Source organism: Poecilia mexicana, unplaced genomic scaffold (assembly GCF_051168715.1).
Source record: "Poecilia mexicana isolate PSO_F unplaced genomic scaffold, ASM5116871v1 scaffold_4, whole genome shotgun sequence".
Classification (NCBI taxonomy): domain Eukaryota; kingdom Metazoa; phylum Chordata; class Actinopteri; order Cyprinodontiformes; family Poeciliidae; genus Poecilia; species Poecilia mexicana.
The window spans coordinates 19,122,828-19,144,836 of NW_028263373.1; the positions used below are offsets into that span (position 1 = coordinate 19,122,828).

Sequence of the window (22,009 nt, forward strand, 5' to 3'; positions counted from 1 at the left end):
GCAGAGGAACAAGTAAATTAGAAATTGAACAATATGGCAAACTCTAAATATGGTTTCAGTTTGAACGGAAATAAAACTCCCTATCCAGAACTTATGGAAAATGTATTTGTTGTCCTGTTAGCAGTAAAAGAAGTTTAGATGCTTTATAAGGAGCCCAGAATAAAGAACAATGTGCTTGGATACGAGGGAACATGGAGCTCATAAAATCCTAAGCTGCTTAAACATACAGTATTTTCTAAGTAAAAACCAAAAAACTGGTTTAGAGAGATGTCAATCAGAAGTAGTACCTTTATTTCTGATTTCCAGTGTTCATAAAGCTTAAATGTATCTATATCTATTCCATCCCTTTCAGATCACTCTTTAGCAGTAAGCACCTAGTAGAAGTGTTAAAAATAGATATTGTAAATCCTTTTCCAAGGGAGTGATTATTAGTTTCACCTATATTTTAAAACATAGTTGATAGTTTAACTAGCTTTACCATTTGCAGGGTTAGCATGCCAAATAATATTCTGCATTGATGTTTCACCAAAAGAGTATTTTTTCCAGATTGACTCAGCCAATAAACAGGCAATTCTGCAAAGATGTTAAATCTAATATGCTATGGTCCTTTTAGAAAATTGGTAAAAATCACGATGGGAAGGTGTTTCAGAGAAAGATTTACAGTTTAATTTCTAACATTCTGGCTCCAGAAAATGTTGCATATTTCATGATGAGACTTAAAAGTGTGTGGCCTCATATTGCTCAGTTTATTGCAAAGCTGGCTTTTATGCATCCCAGGTGCTGGGATGACACAGATGTGGCCTTCATCTGGTGGATCATTAAGGGTCCAATAACTGCCTCCCTATTGGTGAGTACACTGCAGATAAAGTGGGAGCTCTTTATCTGATTGGCAACAATCCACAGTTACAAGAAAGCAACTTATTTCTTCAGGTTTGATCGTATGATAGACAAAAATAACTCAGTATGTTTGAGTGTCTTTATATTTGTTTTATAAAGTATTGGCTGTAGGTGGGATTTGACGTAGATCCTAAAAAAGATCAAATTGTTAAATTAATCACAATACAAACACACAACAAACTCCACATTTTCTTTAGTTGTTAAAGATTAAGTGTGTATGGAAAGGCTGTGTGTGAGAAACAACACTTTTCCCGTTACAAAGGAACTAAAAGGAGGAGTTGAAGCCAAGTACGTTTAAATAAAGGATTTGGTTCATTGATTATCGCCTGTGGGATCAGCTCTTTGTTAGCACAATGCCAGGGTGGAAAGGCATCAACAATCTGTAGAAAAGCAAACATTGCTCCCAGTCAATCTGGGAAGAGTTGCAAGGTCATTTTCAAACTATTTAAAGCCAATTATTCTACAGTGAGAAAATGTTTTGATAAGTGGAAAACATTTAAGGCAGTGTCCAGCAGTTCCAAGAATGTAGCACATTCCACCCTGGGTCATTCTGGGCATTTCTCAGTGAAGGAACAAATCCCAAGAGCTCCATCTCAGTCTCCACAGACCTTATCCATGTATCGTATTTTACATGGATAGTTACTATGAGAAAGCTGTTTTTTTTTTTTTTAAGAAAGAATGGTAGCACAACTTAGGTGTGGAAAGCTCCATGTGAACAAAACTTGCTTTGGAACATTGTGTTAATGATGGATAAGACCAAAACAGAGAGTTTTGGTCAATATGCAAAGCGCCATGTTTTTAAACGGCAAACATTGTAACTGTTGAGCATAGTAATGGAAAGTTGTTGAATTAGGGTTGCTTTCCCAAGACAAGACCTGATCACCTCTCAGTCATTGCGTTGACCATGAAGTCCTCTTTATGATTATGTTTTACAGAGTCAAATGGCCCAGTCAAAGTTCAGATCCTAACCTGTTTGAAATGATGAGAGGGAACCATAAAGAGGGGTTATTACAAAGTTTTCAATCACTTATTGCCATTTTATATCGCAATCAAGTAATTATGTTTCCTTAAGTTGTACAAATAATGTATATGTCAAACCTAAAAGAACTTGGAATCCTAAAAAATGGCCTCTGTCTCTTTAAAAAGCTCCTACTCTTTCCAACGCTCCGCCTTTAGCACGTCATCACAACATTAGACTGAGAAGTAATTCATATGATAAGCTCACCAGACATGCAGCTCCACCAAGTGTTTGTTAATTGCTGCTAGAGGAGTTGAGGACCAAAACATTGAGTAAACAATATAACATTTTTCTTCTATGTAGGTGAACTTCATCATCTTTCTAAACGTGATCCGTATTCTGGTTCAGAAGCTGACGTCTCCTGGAGTCGGTGGCAACAATACGAGTCACTTTAAGTGAGAGAGCATAAATACTTCTCTATGAGCATCCGTGCTGACACATGGCTGTATACCCATGTAATCCTTATGTCTCTGCTGTGTGTGTTTGCAGGCGACTGGCCAAATCCACACTGCTTCTCATCCCACTTTTTGGGATGCACTACATGGTGTTCGCCTTCCTACCGGAAAATACAGGAGCAGAAGCTCGGATCATCATCGAGGTTGGCATGGGATCCTTCCAGGTACGACAGAAACACATTTTTAAAAATAAAGGAAAATAAAGTTTCACAACTTTTATCACATGTTCATCTTTTAAAGGGATTTGTTGTAGCCTTGCTGTACTGTTTCCTAAATGGAGAGGTGAGTACATGTTATGCATATTCTCTCTTTTGATCTGTCCATTCAGAGAACTGAATCTCACATAGCCAATAAGTTCAAATAAATGTTGAAAATCTATTTTATGATGTCAGGACAAGTTTGATTATGTTATTGAATTGGTCATTACCACCATCTGGTGGATAAAATTGTTGATTTGTCTGGTATCTTTCTTCCTTTAATTAGCCTCACTTATTAAATTCTGGTAAAGGAGTTCAGATGTGTACTGTACATATAAATATTAAAATGATCTCTTTGTTCTTTATCTTTCCCTTCCCAGTTATCAAATTTTCTTGCAATCTTTCAAAACAGAGTTGTCAAGGTTTTGTCAACATATTTCATAATTTGTAGTTTATTGGGATGGCTTCTTGTGTTGTCAAAAATATAAATGACTGCGAGCAAATGTTGGTGCTGGACCTTTTCATCAAAGTTGTGTTTGATTTTTAGGTGCAGGCTGAGCTGAAGAAGCGATTTTGGAAGTGGCAGACTGAGAGTTACCTGAGCTACAGTAAACGACGGCGTACGCTGTTCAACGAAAGCAGCACGGTCACACAGATATCTGTTCTGGACAAATCCAGTCCCAAAGAGCAGCAGAGCTCCGAATCACATGCCCTTACACCCAACAATGTGTCTGCAGTCTGAAAACCATGAGACGGGTCCAGCAGATGAGTTGTTGTTTTTTTTTGTATCGCACAGATCATGCTGTGCATAGACTACACCTCAGAGCCTGGTTGTTGGCGGGTGTGTTTATCCTGAACTGTGAGACCTCTGAACTTGCTGTGCAAGAAGTCGGCATCGTCCCACACACGTTTTACAGCACATTCAGATTTCCCCCCAGACACCAGAGTTTACAGTGTTGCTGGAAAACTACGTCATTTGCTTTGGGGCAACTCCTCCACATTTTACTTTCCAACACTGAACTCTTTATGCTATTTAAAGAAGAGATAAGAAAAAAGCAAAAGGTGAACAGGAGCCTTGTTCAAAACTGAAGTAAATCAAGGTGGAGCAGAAATGAAAAGAAGTACATTTTAATTCAACACAGTCCCAAAGCTTTGATTTACCAGTCTTTTTATTAAGTTAGAATAGAAAATTTGTCACAAACAACTCAACTAAAAACAACAAAATACATTACATCAGAAAATAAAAGATTTTGTACAGTGAACAAAGAGAGTTTTTATTATGTCAAATATTCACATTTTCCCAACAGACACAAACTAAAATGGCTTTGTGGTACTATAAGTAAAAGATACTTAATAAGAGATTAAGGTGTACATTTTCTTTCTCAGTCGATGCTGAACCTGCAACCGCAATACTGACCTGAATCCTGCCATTTCTTTTGCCTGTACTCTGTGTCATTATGGGTAATAATTTTAATCTGGCGGATGCCTTTATGAGGAACTCTTGGGTGCAGTAAGAGGAAATCATACTTGTATACAAAGATTATCAATTCTTTTCATCAGTTGCTACTCTGACAGTTGTAAAATTATATGACCAATAAATGAGATGCTTTTTTTTCAGTAGGTAAGGCATATTTTACGTTCAAACTTTTAGCCTCTAGCTGAATAACTGAAGGTTTCCTACAATCCCTTAGATGTCGTGCAACATCAACACCCAATTTCACAACAATTCTGCTGGCTTTCAGGAAGAATTCAGAATCAAACATATTTATAAGCTTTTCTCACTCTTACTGACGTTAGATTGCAAAAGGAGATGTAAATAGAAGCCTCTTTCTCAAGGATGTCAAGAACTTGTGTGTTACCAGCCTGGCATGGCCATGAAGAAGATATACTCCAGCCATGAGGCTGCTATAGGCAGACCTGTTTAAAATTCCCTGATGACCATTGCACACAGATGTATACTCTATCATTTTTGCTACCAGACTCCAACCATGCTCCAACAAATTTTATCAGAACCGACAGAGGCTGAAAAAGGTTTTCTGGGTGCCATGCCACACCTTATCAGCTTGACACCAACCGTTAACCCACTCATGTGCATTGTCCTTCGTACTCTAATACTCATAGATGTACTTTTAATAATGACCAGAAGACCTTCCTGCAATTACTTCGAGAAACTATGAACCCAATCGTTACCTGGTATTATTGCTTGTGTGTGTTTGTCACCAGTTTCTTTACGTTTGTCCAACAATCCATATAAAAAAAAAAAAAGCTGTGATACCTGTGATTTTGAGAGATCCAGCATCACCTTTTTTCTTTAAACTCTGGTCATTCCTGTGTTACATTACATGTCTATTTAGGAGATGAAAATCCATGATGCCATTCGTGGCTATGTCTGCAACATGTTGCACAGTGCATTAGCACACATTTGGAGCACTAGACTGTAAAAGCCTTTTGTTTTGTCTTTGTGAATGAACAGTGTTTTGTGACTGTTGCAGTTGACTCAAATGATTTATACACTGACCATACTGAATTTGTTAAATTTGTTTGGCTATAGAATCCTTACTGTATCAAGTTGGTGTTTGCAGGCTATATATATATATATATATATTTTTTTTTTTTTCTGTAAGATGTTTAATGACACACTTCTTTTGTAAAACCATATAAGAAGACCACATTTTAGGCATAACTTAGGTTGTCTTTAATAGCGACTGAATAGGCTGCTGTGACACTACTAATGTTGTATCAGTGTAGTTTTTTTTCTCCTTCTTGACACTGTAGGTAATTTGCACAAATGTACAGCAATGTGTGTGTATGCATATACATACAATGCCTGGCCAGAAAAAAGTTGCCACCAAAACAAAGAATGGTCACAGAAAACATTGACTTTGGTTTTAGCGCACATTTGTAGTTGCACTGATTTATAATCTTCTGCAATGTCAAAAGATTTATTTCCGTCCAGTGTCGAATTACTTTTTCACCAAGATCTTGTATTCATGATGTCTGACAAGTGTGCAAAGCCTTCTCCTGAACATCACAAAGATTTTCAGTGAGGTTGAGCTCTGGACTCTCATGCTCCCTGAACGACTTGTTCACAATTTGAGCCCAATGAAGCTTGGCATTGTAAACTTTGAATATTTATTGATGGAATACAATAATTATTCAGTATATTCAGGTAGACAGCTGACCTCATAGTGATCATAAATCTGAGCAACTGCAGCTGCCACCACAGCTTGTACAGTAGGCACTAGGCATGGCTTCGTCTGCCTCTTTTCTGGTGTGTCCATCACTCTGGAAGAGGGTAAATCTGGACTCATCAGATCATATGACCTTCTTTCATCACTCCAGAGTCCAATCTATATGTTCCCTTGCAAGTTGTAGAATTTTCTCCAGTTAGGCTCACTAATTAATGGCTTTCTTATGGCTACACAACAACTGCTTGGCAACAATTGTCTGAATTCGCTTCACATTTTGCATGTGGAACCACTTTACCTTTCACTATTGAACATAGCAGATTTCTTCCACTTATCTTCAATTTATTTCACCAAACACTTCAGTGATCACAGATCATGGCCATTCACAAGTTTTTCCCAACCACATTTCTCAAGACAGTTTTAGTAGTTTTCGCAATCTCAGTAATGTTTTCTCTGCCTGATGCCAATGCATTCTTAAACAGAGTAACATTTTTTCCACGACCACAGGATTTGTCGTGCAACGTGCTCAGTTATATTCAGGTGGCGACTTATTTTCACCAGGCAATGTATACATATAACGTGTTAATATACATGTATATTTAAATGCTTGTATGAAGGAGATATAGGCCTCAGCTACTGACCACTACCGTGCCTTTTTCCACACTGTTTTTCAGTGTTTATCATCAGCGCGGGTGAGTTACATTTGTTGATTTTGTGCAACTGTACCTTGTACTTCATATACATATTTTTATGCTGAACAAATTTGCCTCTGTGTTCTTTTGTAATTTTAGAAAGGATGATTTAGTGTGATTAATATAAAGTTAAGATGCCCATGTCGAGTGTGCGTACTCTCCTCTTACCGTATGATCATAAACGGAGAACATATGTAATAATTCACTGCTCACATGTCGAGAAGTATTGAGCCTTGGTAAACTAATTTATGGACTTTTACGTAATTCGTCATGTTACAGCCAGAAACTTATTATATTTCATAGGCTTCTGTGTGGTGGACCAATACAGGGTATTGCATAATTGTGAAGGAGAAATGATACATGGTTTTTAAAAGTGTTTTTTTTTTTTTTTTTTTACAAATAAAATACTAGAAATGTGGGTTGAGTTTCTCATCTGTCCCTTTACTCCGATTACACCTAAATATAATTCAGTGAAGCCTTTCATCTTGAGAAATCATCTAATTAGTAAAGAATCCAAAATGTAATTTATTTAGATTATCTTTACAGAATGCATTACAAAAAAAATAATTTTTAAGGTGTCACTTATCTGTTTGGGTAAACAGATTAAAAAAAAGAGATTTTTGTCACCTTTTTTTAAGAAAAGAAAAGTAGATTTTGCAGTATAAATATAGTTTTGGTCCATGTTTACATGAAACTGTTCTATGCACTCTGGAATGAAGTCCAGATCAAATACATTGAGGTTTATGGTTATAAAGTGACAAAATTTAAATAAATTTACTGGTGTGAACATTTTGGGACAGCATGAAAAATGTGTGCCAACAAATGAACCAACAAGTTAAACATTTATTTTTATACACTTTTTTTTTCCATAATATACGAAAACACTTGATATTCACAAAAAAAGATGATATAATGAAAACAATTAAAAAGGAGCAATTAAAAGAAGCTCACATTATACATTCAGCAACCTAGAAACAAAATGCTGAGCCCAATGTCATCATTTCAGCAGATTCAATCAATATAGTTAGGCATATCATTTTAAAACAGCCACTACAATAAAAAAAACTAATAAAAAATCTGGCCATGCTTCACAGTAAAAACGAAAGGTCTTTTATGGCACTGTACTTTCCCTCATGTCTGTCAACATTCAAAGGAAAAGCTTTTTACAGAGTGAGAACTAAGATCCACAAAACAGTTCACAGTTAACGCCCGCAAAACACACCTTTTAGCTTATTTGCTGCCTCGTGCAGTCTTTACAGTAGTTTCAGCTCAAGAGAATACCCTCTCTTATAACCTTGTCTCACAAAAATGCATGCATCGGCCTTTCTGAGTACGGGGGAATTACATGAGGCTTTATTTAATAACACAATCCCTATTTAAGAAAAATAATATTAAAAACATGAGAACAATCGACATAAAATCTTTAGATGGCAGCTATTCACATAAAACTCAATTTACATTTACAAAGTACAACATTTGCAGCTTGTTTCTGTTTTGCACATTTAAACTGCAGTTTAAGTCACAACTGTTGGCTACAGAAGACTTCAACTAACTACTTCATACTTCAGAACAAGTTCAAATAATAGATGCGGTATAATAATAGCAACTCCTTTGTCTGACATCAACATAGTACTGGCAATATAAGGCTCCAACTCCTTTATTCAACAGCCAAAAGGAAATAAAGCAGTTAAGATTGTCTTTAATGTTTGTGATGGATGTTTAACTGAGCCAGAGGGGAGATGATGCATGATTGTCCAGAGCTTTCCCCAGATTGAACAGGGCCCTCTTACGGCTGCAGCTGGATCTGCGCTGCTATTACTGCAGCTCAGGGTGAACCACAGCACAGCAGGACGGTACAGTTTCTGATCAGCTCTTCCCTCATTGCATGGGTGAGACGAGTGTGGGAATTACACTGATATGTGCTCAAAGTTGAATGTCTGGAATAGTCATTTCTGTGTAAGAAGGAATGGTTAAGGGATGTGATGAAGCTTAAATACATCAATTTTGGTCCATTTTGTCATTTTTAGCCTCCAAAGGAAAATGCTGTTTAGTCTGAAAATGAACCAAATTATGTATAATGAATACATAAAACAATACAATACTGTCATTATCTGGCATAAATAAATGATTGGCATTTAATGAAAATGTCACAATCTACATGTTTTTAAAAAAAATATCTGGAGTCCATTACAGCTCCTGAAAAGCATAAAACTTCACTGAAATGTGTAGGGAACAGTGTGTTTGTGTAATTGTAAGATAAAACACTGCTTTAGTGAAAACAACTAAATAGTCATGATTAAAGTACTCTCAAGGCTTCCATGTTTTAAGTACAGGATTTTTGCCACAAGCAAGGAAAAACTGTGCATTAACCCCCTGTTTTACTTTGCAGTTTTGTTTTTTAAAAGCAAAGAAAACTCTATTAAACAGAAGTCAGAATACTGGTTTTGTGCTTGAAGGCACTTCTGGCAACACAAAACAGTGGAGCGTTGAGATTCAGAGGACAGAAGGACACATCTGCAAAAACAACCTCTCCAAAACAAAAACTCAGCGAGTAATCAAATATGTCATATTTGGCATAAGAGGATTACACCACAGTAACCTTAAAATTAAAGTACACCCTCTTTCATCTTGGAGGATTTTATGTATCAGGCAACAATAAATATGAACTTTTTTTAACCAGGTCGTAAAAAGTATTTTTGATCTAACATCAGGCGTCCAGAACGCAACAGATTTACCTTACAGTTATCTCTCAAAGATGGGAAAGTCAAGTAGACTCTTTTAGTTTGACTATGACAAAAGGAGGAATGTAGAACCCAGGTTCTGCTTACTAAAAGATCTGATCAAATAATCAAGGGATCATTTCAGTTTGCTGGTGAACATTTAACAGATGAAAAGGTGGAAAGTCATCAGCAATAACCTTAGAGAAACAATTGTGGTCCGTTCATCTGGAAAAGACTGATGGGGTCATTTGCAAAGTAATCAGATGAAAATACTGAAAAGATGTAGCTTCTGTGAAGTGGGATTAAGGAAACAACATGGAAGGTCATCTTGCAGTTGAACTTGCAGCTGCAGATGAACTGTTACGTACGGTAGTGGAGGTATGAAGGTTTGAAGGACGACGACAAACGCAGCAGCCAATCTACAATGACTGAAAAAGCAAAAACAAATAAAATGAAGGTATTTAATGTCCTAGTCAAAGTCTAGACATCAATCTGATTGAAAGCCTGTGCAAAAACAAACATCTGTAAATACTGATGGATTTAAGAATGGTTGGAAAGACGAGTGGCAAAAAAAAATCTGAACTGTGTGAAAGGCTGATCCAGTTGAACAACAAGAAAATGACTATTTAGAGCTTCTGCTACTAAAATCTGTCCCACAAGTAGCTGATTTACAGTATAAGATGTATTTAGGTTTTCATACACAGCATCTTCATTTTTGCTTCATCTTCGGTACTGTGGACTTGGTTATGCTCTTCTGACACTTGAAGGTAGGTCTAAATTATTTTACAACCTGATAAAAGCCAGATCATTTTATCATTGTGACATGTAAACAGTTAAAACAGGGTGTACTTTATTTTACTTTATATAATCCTTCCTCTTGGGTTCTCAAGCAACAAGACACCAAATACCTCAAGAAACAGAAACTGGAAAGTGATTGAGGTTTCAGAGGATGTAGACCTTTCATTGAAGACCTTTACATTATCTCTGCTAGAGAGACAGTAGATGCGACAGAATAATTAATATTGCAAAGCTCTGTCTCCACAGCAGCCCATTCAACATTAAAATAAACCTTGCATCCAGTTAAAGCACTGACTTCTCAGAAAAAAGAGAGAGAAAAAAAGACAAAAACAACTGCATAACAACAGTTACTTCAACTTCATGCAAGTAAATGAACTCACAATGTTTTCATTGACATTTTTTGTACTGGTGGCTGTCTTCTGAGCAGCGCTGAAGTTTTGAAAAGAGGTGTTTGTGGTCGTATTAGACAAACCTCAGCGTGTCTCAATCGAAACCCTGCGTCTGTTTTGGCTTTTCACATAACGGTAGAAAACATTTCTTTCCGAAAACCACTGGTTATTGTTCTCCCTGACATTCTTCTGTCTGCTTGGATTCATCACACATGTTCCCTGTAGAGCAGTCACAGCTTGACAGTAAGGAATAATATTAATAAATCATTTATAGTCACTTTATATCATATTGGCTGCAAATATTTGTCTAAATAATTATGTAATAGGTGAAACCAGACACAAACACCAGCAGGTTCTCTCTGGTTCTTTGTCCTTTAAAAGGTCACTACATGAATTTAGTCTTGCAGCTTTAAGTCGCTATAGACACCAGTGTTGGAAATCGGTGAAAGACAGGCAGATTTATCTTGAATTTGGAGTAAGCTCTTTAAGCCACAGTTACATTTCGCTTGATGCAACGCAGATTATTGTTTTTACTCTCCACTAACGTTTCAGTCATCTTTGAGACAGGATTAATCCGATTCAAAATGCACAAGATATCCTGACAGTCACAACAGCAGCTCCTGCAAAGCCACTGAAGCTGTCACACAAGATTTTTTTATTTTTTTTTGCAAAGTAAATAAAACCCAATGTAAAATGAAAATTAATCTCTCACTCTTCTAATGTATTTACAGCTCTGTGATTAGTGTCTTTTTGCAGCTACTAGCTAAACAGGAATGCTGAGGAACATTTGGACGGACTGGAATCAACAGTTTGAGGACGTCCCTAATTAACGGACTGGTCCCGTCATGTTGCTCAGCAGCACCAGACAACTTTTAAAACTATCACAACACATAGAGACAGATGGCGATGCTTCTTAATGTTTCAGCCAGGAAACAGCAGAGTGCAGTGAGTCCTTATTTGGCACATTCAGGTTCACACAAGAGGCTGTTTGGGGTCGCTGGAGTTCAGCTGTGTCTCCATGGTGGATTCATCAGGGTCTGTGTTGAAGAACGGGTCGGTGAGGTTGGTCATTGGGACGATGGTGGGCGGGTTGGGGTCGTCGGCGGCGGCAGCAGGACTGGTAGAGACATCCCCACAGGGGCCGCTCAGGTGGCCGGGGTCTCGGCCTGCAGGCTGGACATTCGGATCTGCGAGCTGCTCTTGCTGAGGATGGACAGCTGCGTCCCCCCGTTCACCCCACTGCTCGCCAGCGAAGGATGCCGGTGCTTCAGGTCCACAGCAAAGTACCTGTTCACCGTCCAGCTGCGCCATTTCCTCTTGATCTCCGATTGCACCTTGAGGGATATACTTCACAAGGTCATTATTAATGGACCGCGCTGGATAGAGACGAGCTCTCTGCCCTTCATTCTCTACGACTGACCTGAAGTAATCTGTGCTGAATCAAAATCTGCTTTTCCCTGCTGGAAAAATAGCTCCAAAAGCATCTGCATGTCAAACAAATAAGCTAAAAAACTAAAGGAAAACATTAAATACTGCATGTAATTTCTACCAAAAGATTAAAAAAGAAAATACATTTACAAGATATTTTTCTTAATATTTTCTTAATGAGTCATCAGGTTCAGTATGCTATATATATATATATATATATATATATATATATATATATATATATATATATATATATATATATATATATATATATATATATATATATATATATATATATATATATATATATATATATATATATATATATATATAACATTTTAAAAACTATTTTAAAAAGCATGTAATCAATTATTGCAATTATTTATTAACAAAAAACTGACTAACAGAAAATACAGAATCAAGAATAAATACAAACATTTAAAAACTGCAACAAGAAAACAAAATTGTGCTCGCTTTGAGCATATTTTGATCTAGAAAATATGACATTACTTAATATTTCAATTTTAATTGATGTAAAGGTTTGTAAAGGTTTTTGATTTTTTTTTTGTATTATTCTATTTTATTTTTGGTATTTCCTACATTTTAGATCACAATTTCTTAGTGTCTTTTTCTTTGTCTACATTATTATCTATTTACAATCAAAGAAATGTTTTCTTATCCACCATACTTCTGTGTTACAAGTATTATTGCTCATCAATTTATATACTTCACTATTTTTTTTTATGAATTTCAACAGCCTTTTTGTTTTTACATGCACATGTAAAAGACCACCATTATAAATTAATGGGTAAAATGTGTGGAGAAAAATGATTCTTGTTATTATTAACATATACTATAAACTTAGCTTTGACTTTCTTTGCATTTTTGCTATAACTGCAAATGAAATACCTCTAAATAGTTTTTGCGTTCACATTATGAAGTCATTCTTTCTGCATAATGAGCTGTTTATATCCAAACAAACTTCACAGATTTAATATAATATAAACTTTAATTCATTGCGAATTGTTATTTACACATTTCAAAGAAATTCTAAGTAAAAAAAATAACAATAAACAAGAAATAACAATTATTAAGTAAAAATAAATTCAAGGAGTAAAATAAATAAAAAAAAATCTAACCAGCCAATTTAGGTTTTGTAAGTTAAATATCTGGAATCTGGAGCTAATTTTTTCTTGAAACTCGTATTGATACACTTTCTTGAATGAGATGATTTGAAATGTTTAAGTTGAGACTTACCTCTCCGTTCAGGAAGCAGTAGAGAACGGCCACCACAAAGCCCTGGAGGAAAACAAAACACAACTGAACATTGAACCACATCTGCTGCAGAACAAGCCTCTGCGTTTCAGCCATTAAATCAAGTTTGATTTTTGTAAGTTTTTCAGTTAAACTTTAAGCTACTGCAATAAAAGTTGCAACACAAATGTCTTAGCAATATGAAACAGTATTTATGCAGAACGATGTAAGTTAATTCTAAACGGAGATGCAACTCTACATATAATATGCCAGATTGTACCATTGTTGCATAGTGTGATTAATTTAGAAAGCCAACTTAGTGACCTGCAAAAGTAGTTAGCATTTGTAAAACCGTACAGAATTAAACTTTATAGAACTGAGCGAAAATTAAATCCTAGTTTCCTAGTTTGTGAGCGTAAAGTCTTTCTGACTTCTCATCGAGACAAAATCTATTTTGAAGTAGAGGACATAATCATATTCAAACACAAGCAGATATTTCAGTTTTGAAAAACGTTTAGTTTTGTATGTATTTTCAGTTCTGATGCCTTATCTCGTCTCTTTCTTGACAAATTTAAGAAATAATAAATGAAGAGAAGGAAGAATAAGATAAAGATAAGTAAGAACAACGTTTCTTTTGGTGCATTAGAAAATGGATTCCAACAGACATTAAATAATTACTCAGAAAAAAGAACAAGTGAATGTGGGGGGAAACCAAGGTAATGTTTTTAAATGTCTCAATCAAATTACCCTAAATTTGTAGATTCAGTCTGACACAGGTTCAAGTCACACATTTCTCTATGTAAAAGCTCTGCGAGTAAATAAGCCAAGTTTATTTATTTAGGAAGTGGACGGAGTCACCTGAAAGGATCCGAGACCGAGTTCAAAGACAAGACGTTCCCTCTTGCTGACGTTTTCCGGGGAGAAGGCGAACACGGTGTAGTGGATCCCAAACAGGGGGATCAGCAGCAGAGTAGAACGGGCCAGTCTCCTGCAACACAGCATGCAACATAAGCCCACTTATAGAAGCCAAAGTAGTGATAAAGCTTCACTTGTTGTTAGTCTGAAATGTTTTTGAAACAGACATAAAATGTGAAATAAGATATACTCACAGGTAAATACTGGACTCATTCCCACCGATGTCTGGGGACTGCAGCTTCTGAACGAGGATGACGATGATACCAATGAAGAGTACAAAATTGATCTGCAAACACACAGAAAAAATTCACTAATCTGTGTCAATAATAGAAAAACTGTGGCAGTACTCACATTAATATTCAAATTTATTTGATGTAACTGTGTAAAGCATCCGACGATAGAAAATCTTTTATCAAAATGGTTTCACCAATGACTTGTACCCATTTCCTTTTACCAGATTTTTACTTAGATATTCTAAAACAAATATGTTTTATTTTCTTTCATTTACACAAAATCACCAAACATGAATTTTGTCATATTTTTTTGATCATTTTAAAGCATGTAAACATTTGAACATCATAAGTACACATCTATCCCCATTCCACTCAAAACAGCTCAGGTGCTTCTGCTTTCCACCAATAATCCTTGAAAACCTTCAACAATGTGATTATGCTCAACTTGGGTAAATTCAATTGATTAAACACTATTTTGAATGTCACATATATTTACTACACCACCATTCAGGCATTAAAGACACAAGAAAACCTCTTAATTTAAAGAAAACTGTACTCAAATTGGTTTTGGAAGAACTCTGTAATGGGACAAAATGTGGAAACCGTAAAACGGTATATATTGTCGAGACAATGTATGTTGTGTTTTTTTTTATCATAATTTCTCACCATAATTGAAGCCAGAACTGGTCCCTTTATCACCCACCAGATGGCAGCGTTGTCATTCATGTCCCAACACCTGAGAGGGCAAAAAATATTCACAACATGCACACACAAACCTCAGCAAAAAGATTTCTTTCATCATTTATTTAGAACCAACCCTATGTCATCGTAGTGCAGCCTCAGGACCGCCCAGATGGTCACACACACTGTTGGCGTTCCTGTTGAAAATCACCAACACTGATGTAATCAATGCATCAAAGCTTTGACCACCTCATTCAGGCTAGGTTTAAAGATCTCACCCCAGCCGATGACAATGTACCAGTAGAAGTATCTCTTCTCAGGGAAGAAAGTCTCCACCAGTAAAGTGAAGAGGTACAGACCCTCGATGAAGAGCCAGAAGTAGTTGGAGAGGACGCAGTAGTGGAAGAATATCATCACAGCTCGACACTCCAGCTTCAGGAAGGATGGAAAGCAGAGAGCTAAGAATCACCAAGAGGAAAAAAAGACCTGTGTGTGTGTGTGTGTGTGTGTGTGTGTGTGTGTGTGTGTGTGTGCGTGTGTGTGTGTGTGTGTGTGTGTGTGTGTGTGTGGGGGTGTGTGTGTGTGTGTGTGTGCGCGCGCGTGTCTTTATGTAACTTACAGTGTGTATGAAGCAGTGGTCGCTGTCTTCCTCTGCGTAAAGCACGCTGTCTTTAATGAAGACAGAAATTGCTCTCAGGATGAACGACACGAATAGGTTCATGTGGATGAAGTTCCTGGTGCAGTGCAGCTTCCTGTGAGGAAACCAAAGAGCTTTGCATGCTGAAGATGCTCAAATTCAAGTATTTACAAATTTATTTTGTCTGCTGATAAACATTATCAATTGTTAGTAAAAAGAAATATAAATGCAATGGGTCAGAAATAGCTCATATTGGGACTTAGTTCACAAACATAACGTCTCTGTTTTAGGATGTTGTGATTTTTTTTTTTTTTTACATTTTTGAAAATTTGCTCCCTTGTACAAAGTATTCATAGCATGCAAACCTTTTCACATTACAACCAAAAACTATAATGTATTTTAATAGTATATCATAGACCAACACAAAATGATGCATAATTAAGTGGAAATATATATATATATATATTTAAATTTGTTAAAAATAGAACCATACAAAATTTTCAATTTAATTATCAACTTACTAGCTACTTTATAAGCAGCTACTGAGAACCCTATTAAAACATAGTGCTGTCAGTGTCATCCATGCAAAAAAAGCAACTTACGAAATTATCCTTAATGTTTTGTTTTAAGGTTTTTTAAGGGTTAAACTGAACAAAGTTGATGAGAATCTAGTCAGAGGCCATGCTAAAGCCACTCTGCCTGCACTATTTGATCATCAAAGAAAATATGATGCAAAAATCATCAAGGGCAAAGAAACTGAACCGAAATGCTAATGAACTTATTTGCATGACTGACGTTTGGGAAGCTGGTTTCCAACAACTTGCTCATCACCTGAATCCATTCATCATAATGGATGTTAGCATATCTACTGTTTTGCTACACAAGATAATGTTTCTTTTTATCCAAATGGCAGATTACTAATTTTCCACTTATTGGTTTTGCAGTAATTGTAACATCATAATCATCATTTTGGCAGCATTTTCATTTTGCTGGGCAGCATCCAGCACCCTGGGCAGCTGCTTCCTCACAAGGGTCCCAAAAGTCCTGCGGGACCCCACACATCCCTGATTAACTGAACCACTTCTTCATCGCACTCCCCTCAGGCAGATTCAGACCCCAAACATCCATACAGACAGTTTGTGAAACTGTTTTTGCCCCCCGAGCCTTGCACACTCTGCAGTCACACCAACACAGATGATAGCACAGAATCAAATTTGACCTTAGACTCTTTAAATGTGATTCTTGCTATCTTCAAGCAGCTACTGGATCACTCCTAACACACCATTGTTGGTACATTGTGCAATGACAAAAAAAAAAAAAAAAAAAAAAGCACATCAAGGTATCAAGTATTTTCCTTGTTATCTTTTCTTTTTGACTTTTGATTAGATGGATTATTCTTAGTAGCTTTATTTGCATGGCCTTCTGACTCTCAATCTGACATTTTTTTTTAGCTTTAGCCACATTAAACTATTTAAGCATTACTTTATGTTTTTATCTGTAACAAATGGGCAACACATCAATAACACAATTTTCCTTCTTCTGAAAGTCTCACCTGAATCTGCACAGGATGACCATAGCTGTGGTGAGGGACACCAGAGAGGTGCTGTAGCCCACTGTGTACAGAGCCTTCACTGACACATAATACATATCCTGAAATAAAAATAAAAAACAAAAACAAAACATGAATACAATAAGAACTGAGTGCAGAGGCTCTGATATGAAGGTCTGAACCTGACAGCCGGTGGTAAACTCACAGGGTGGCTGCTGTTTCCTTCCTCGTACAGGCAGGCTTCAATATAATGAGGAAAGAGCTCTGACCAGCCAAACTCTGTGCAGTTACGACTCACCTTCCCCAGTTCTGTTGGCACAGAAAAAAAGGCAGTTATTTCCTTAATGAAATAACTGTGTACATAGCTTTTAGTAAATATAATAATATGACAGGACTGACCGTAGTCTTCCTCGCTCATGAACTGAGAGAAGAGTTCTGGACAGTTCATCTGGATCACCTCCCCTACCTTGGCCGGCTGCCAACATGTAAGATTGTCCCAGAACCACGGACAGTCTGAGGACACAACGTGAACACAAGCACCTGGTTTTAATTTTAAAAGGCACATTCACAAAAACACCAAAATACCACTTTATAAGTTCAGCGCCCGGTTGGTTGGCTATCAGCGAATTGTAGAATAACACATTTATTTTCCTTATGAAATAAGAGATGTTTTCTACTAAACTAAATTACTGTTCTGTTTTTCTGTTTTTGTATTTAGTTTTTTTTATATAATGATACATATGCCACTTTATTTCCCAGAAAAACACATAGCAAGCAGACATTTGTTCATGTTTTTTTTTTCAGAGCAAGATAGGGTGTTTCTAGTATAATCAGCTAATATCATATTGCATCACTTGCCTTAATGCCTAAATCAGCCAAAACATAAAAAAGGCTGAAACACTTTCTTATTATTTCTGACCATGTAAATCAGAGAACATGGTGAAGAAAAGCTGCTCAGTCTAATCTCCCCCTCGTCCTCCATACTTACTGCAGGAGAGATGCTCATCAGTCACTAATCTGATTGAATTTTCATCATCATCATGAGACAACTTTAAAGTCTCAAAACCATGAGGATCTCTGTATAAAAACTGGAGACACAGGCTGAAAAACAATGATTTCTCATTGTTTTCATGCATCTAATAAGGCAGATTTACACACACAGAGGAGCGCAGAGAAACATTTTATCATCTCCCTACAGACAAAGCAGGTCAGTGTTAACCACAGCTGGTAGAACTATATACTGTTCATTACTATGACGACCCTAAAGATGTTCTAATTATTAATCTCAGTGTTACTTTATTTTAATTAGCTCCTCATTGAAAACTGGTAGAAGAACAATTACTATGTCGGTAAGGAATTAAGAACCTACCAAATTCTGAGTCTGAATGTTCCAGAGCCATCATCTCCATACATTTCTCCTGCTCCCTCTTGATGACGCAGTTAGAGGGGACCTGTTGCCTCGAACCCTGAAAAATAGAATAGAAAAAAAACCCACACACAAATAGCAGAGGTCATCGCTTGGGGAACTGGTTAAGCACAGTTAAGTAAATCATTGCACAGCGGCTGGCAGCCATCCCAATGCGAATTGACCCTGGAATAACCGCATTAGTCTGCTGAAAACAAAAGCTTTCAGGCATGCACTTTTTTCACACTGGTCCAGGCCAGGACTTGCTCCCAATCGCTAAAACGCTCAGACACGGACAGAAAGAGGTGTCTGCTGCAGTGACGTCTTCACAATCGGGGATAGAGATCATAAAGACGATCACAGCTCTGAGATACGACCACGTACACCATTTTTACGGCCCCTCTGAGAGGTGAGGCAGGCTGAGTGGGATACTTAATTGGTCTTTTTATGTGAATTTTGTGTCTCAGTGCAGGCGCCGGTCAGGAATACGTCACATCAAAGCTATAGAGTGTGTCAAGGGAGCATTTAAACATTGAGTTTTAGCAGCGAAAAGAGATCAAGTCAAGTCAAAGCTTTATTTATAGAGCAATTTAAAAACAACTGAATGTCACCAAAGTGCTGAACAAGTCAAACGTGGTTATGAACAAAACAGCAAACTGACTCTAGTAGACTGACGTATTAATACACACAATAAAAACAATGTAAATATGGTGAGCTTAATATGAAAATAAAGGAAAAGGCATAAAATACAGAACCTCTACATAGATAAAAAAAAAAGTACATAAATAAAGAGATTAATCGTGTGAATCATGTTAGGATTCACACAGTCATGTTAAGACATTGGCAAAGATTGTGAATGCTTAGTTTTCTATTTTTATTAATTTTGCAAAAATTTCAAATTGTGTTTTTTTTTTCATAAGGGGGTATTAGTATGTTGAACTTCAAAGGAAGAGATTAATTTAATGCAATTTGAAATAAGGTTGTAGACTGTAACAAAATAAAGTGTTATTTTGGACAAAAACCTGTAAAATTATGTCTGATCACTTTAATTTAAGTCTTATTTTTCTGCCAGGTGTGAGGACTCATGCTCAGAGCTGCCCACTTGTAACAGAATCCTCCAACAGCAAAATCTAAACAAGGCCTTTTAGTGAAGTTACTGTATATATAATCTTGAGAAACCAAGGAAACCCAGCTGCACATTTAGAAACTGATTCATCCCAAAGAAAACAGAGGGCTCGTGATATCTCCTGTCCCGTAAATAACACACAAAAAAGCACAATCATGGACAGTTTTTATGACCAATCAGGAATGATGAACTTTTAACAGTTAACAGCCCAGAATAACGCTGAACAAACACTGAATAAACGATGAGAGAAGATCTTTATCCATTGTTCCTGCCACATGCTGATCAATGAATTATTGATGCAGACACTCCATATGGTTACTTTAAGTGTGTGAAAATCAATCCTTGTTTGCTGAATTTATTCAGATGATGTTAACACCTGCAGCTGACTCGGTTGGTTTACTTTATTTTCCTACACTTAAACTGATGATTCACTTGTGCAGAAGACAGGCGGTGTCACAAACATCTGTCTGCATCATCCCAATAACTCCCATAAGAAGACAGGGAATTGGCATTACCAGTGCTTTGTCTTAGCATTCACTAGAAAATTCTGGAACATCAATGTTACTATCCACTGAAGTTAGTTTGTATCACCATACACTAAGTGGGTGCTGACCGCAACAGAAGTCCTTGCTCTTAAATTAACAAACTGAGCATGAATGAAGTGTGTAGTTTCATTCATGCTGAGGATTCGTGTGGGGATTTGTTCATGTGAGGAGCTACACATGTCATTCTTCTAGAGAGGAATTTTGTGGATAGGCAAGAAAAATTTTGAACCATTTGGCCACAATGACCATGTCTGTGGGAGTCACAGGGAGGCTTTCAATCCTGAGATGGTAGCATCATGCTGCATGAATGCCTTAGCACCAGCAGTTCTGCTGCCTCACACAATGGAATAGGATTATTTCAAACACACCTCAAATTATTTACCAGATGGTTCAAACTTGTACACAGCTGGGTTGGATTGGTTTGAGCAATACAATGATCCCAAATATAAATAATAAATGGTTCTGCAATAAATTGAACAGGTTAGAATTTAGGTTAATGGAATTAGCCTCTGTATTGATAATTTATGGACTGGGCATAAAAGATGAGTCTGTTTCAAAAATAGGATATAGCCTTATTGCCAAGAGGAAAGATCACATTTCCATTCATAAACATTTGATTAGAGAAAATTTACAATACTTTATAACTTGTCCATCCAATTCTTGGTCTATATCCAATCCACTTTGAAAAACAATTTTTAAAACAAATAATTCATTTTTAAATTAACTTTATTATTTAAAAAAGAATAACACAAGCTGAAATCAGAACAAGCCTTCTCTATGTTCTGCTGTGAACATAAACAGAGTGAAACCCTGTTTTGATCCCACTACTTTGGTAATTTGCGAACTGTCAAACAGGATCTGAGTTAGATTCAGATCTTAAGCCGGCTTCTGATCCTGATGATGATCCACTGTCAACTGAAACATGAATCACAAAAATGTAGAACTTACCAAAGGCAAAATTAGAAGAAGGGCGAGGGTTAGGAAGTTGATTTTAACAGCAAACATTTTGTTCTTCAGTAGCTTCCAGAGTTTCTGCAGCTGCACAGACGCCACACAGCGGGATGTCAGTTCACCTCGGGATCTGAAACCAGCGTGGGAAAGAAAGACGTTACGTCCTTTCTCATCACTTGGCCCTTTTGCAATGCAACAAGCTGTATTTTTAAAGTGTACACTTGAATAAAAAATCCACAAAACTCTATTAAACTAAGTTAAACTCTGAATCTCTTTCAATTCAGAGAAAATAATGGTGAGTGATTGTCTGTTGATGCTTTCTATGCAGATATACACATTTTTTAAACATCCCTACTCAGTTACAAATGTATTTAAATGCAGATTTTACTGACTGTGCAGTGTTATTTCTCTTGAGTTGTAAAATTGCCCTCACTGTATAGGCTCTTATGTTTTTAGCTTTTATTTATTTATTTATTTATTTATTGCTGCTGGTTCACCTGAATGTCCAGATAGTGGGGCAATAAAGGCTTTTATGGTTGTATTTTATTCATGCTATTGCATATTATTATGCATTCGAACTCTCTTTTTTAAAAGTCTTGTCACAAAACATGACTCGTTTCCTAATATAAGGTACAGATGGGCTTAGAGCAAAGAAAACAAAGTGTAACACTTTCCAAAGACATTTATGCATATTTAAAACAGTTTCTACCAAAAGACACTGTCTCTGATTTTGTACATAAAAAAATCAATCATATTGTTAATCAATATGATTAACCAATTATGTAAACTGTACTCTGTTTTTTCTGCAGTTGATGCTTTCTGATGAAAATGGTCCAATTACAAGCTTGTGAATGTGAGTGTTTAATAGGCTTGGGTGCATGCAGCATGATGAGTCAAGCCAGCAGGGTTTTGCTGAACAAAGCCAAGTAGC

The 22,009-nt window shown here is 36.6% G+C and overlaps 2 protein-coding genes across 2 annotated transcripts in view; one reads left to right on the plus strand and one right to left on the minus strand.

Annotated features, from left to right (window-relative positions):
- The window catches only part of ghrhrb (growth hormone releasing hormone receptor b), a 33,500-nt gene extending 26,634 nt beyond the window's left edge, over nucleotides 1-6,866 (plus strand). The window contains exons 9-13 of the mRNA XM_088005055.1: nucleotides 778-847; nucleotides 2,219-2,310; nucleotides 2,405-2,534; nucleotides 2,611-2,652; nucleotides 3,115-6,866. Of these exons, the coding sequence (XP_087861181.1) occupies nucleotides 778-847; nucleotides 2,219-2,310; nucleotides 2,405-2,534; nucleotides 2,611-2,652; nucleotides 3,115-3,309 (529 nt within the window). The 3' untranslated portion in view covers nucleotides 3,310-6,866. The remainder of the gene's footprint in view (nucleotides 1-777; nucleotides 848-2,218; nucleotides 2,311-2,404; nucleotides 2,535-2,610; nucleotides 2,653-3,114) is intronic.
- Nucleotides 6,867-7,270: 404 nt separating this feature from the next.
- On the minus strand, nucleotides 7,271-21,203 carry adcyap1r1b (ADCYAP receptor type Ib). Its single transcript, XM_014989293.2, has 13 exons — nucleotides 21,076-21,203; nucleotides 18,421-18,517; nucleotides 17,451-17,564; nucleotides 17,257-17,360; nucleotides 17,055-17,152; nucleotides 15,485-15,617; nucleotides 15,144-15,297; nucleotides 15,002-15,062; nucleotides 14,851-14,920; nucleotides 14,146-14,237; nucleotides 13,895-14,024; nucleotides 13,040-13,081; nucleotides 7,271-11,701 (listed from the first exon to the last, which is right to left on the minus strand). The coding sequence occupies exons 1-13, from the start codon at nucleotides 21,130-21,132 to the stop codon at nucleotides 11,327-11,329; spliced, it is 1,527 nt and encodes a 508-aa protein (XP_014844779.2). The 5' UTR covers nucleotides 21,133-21,203; the 3' UTR covers nucleotides 7,271-11,326.
- Nucleotides 21,204-22,009: the final 806 nt, after the last annotated feature.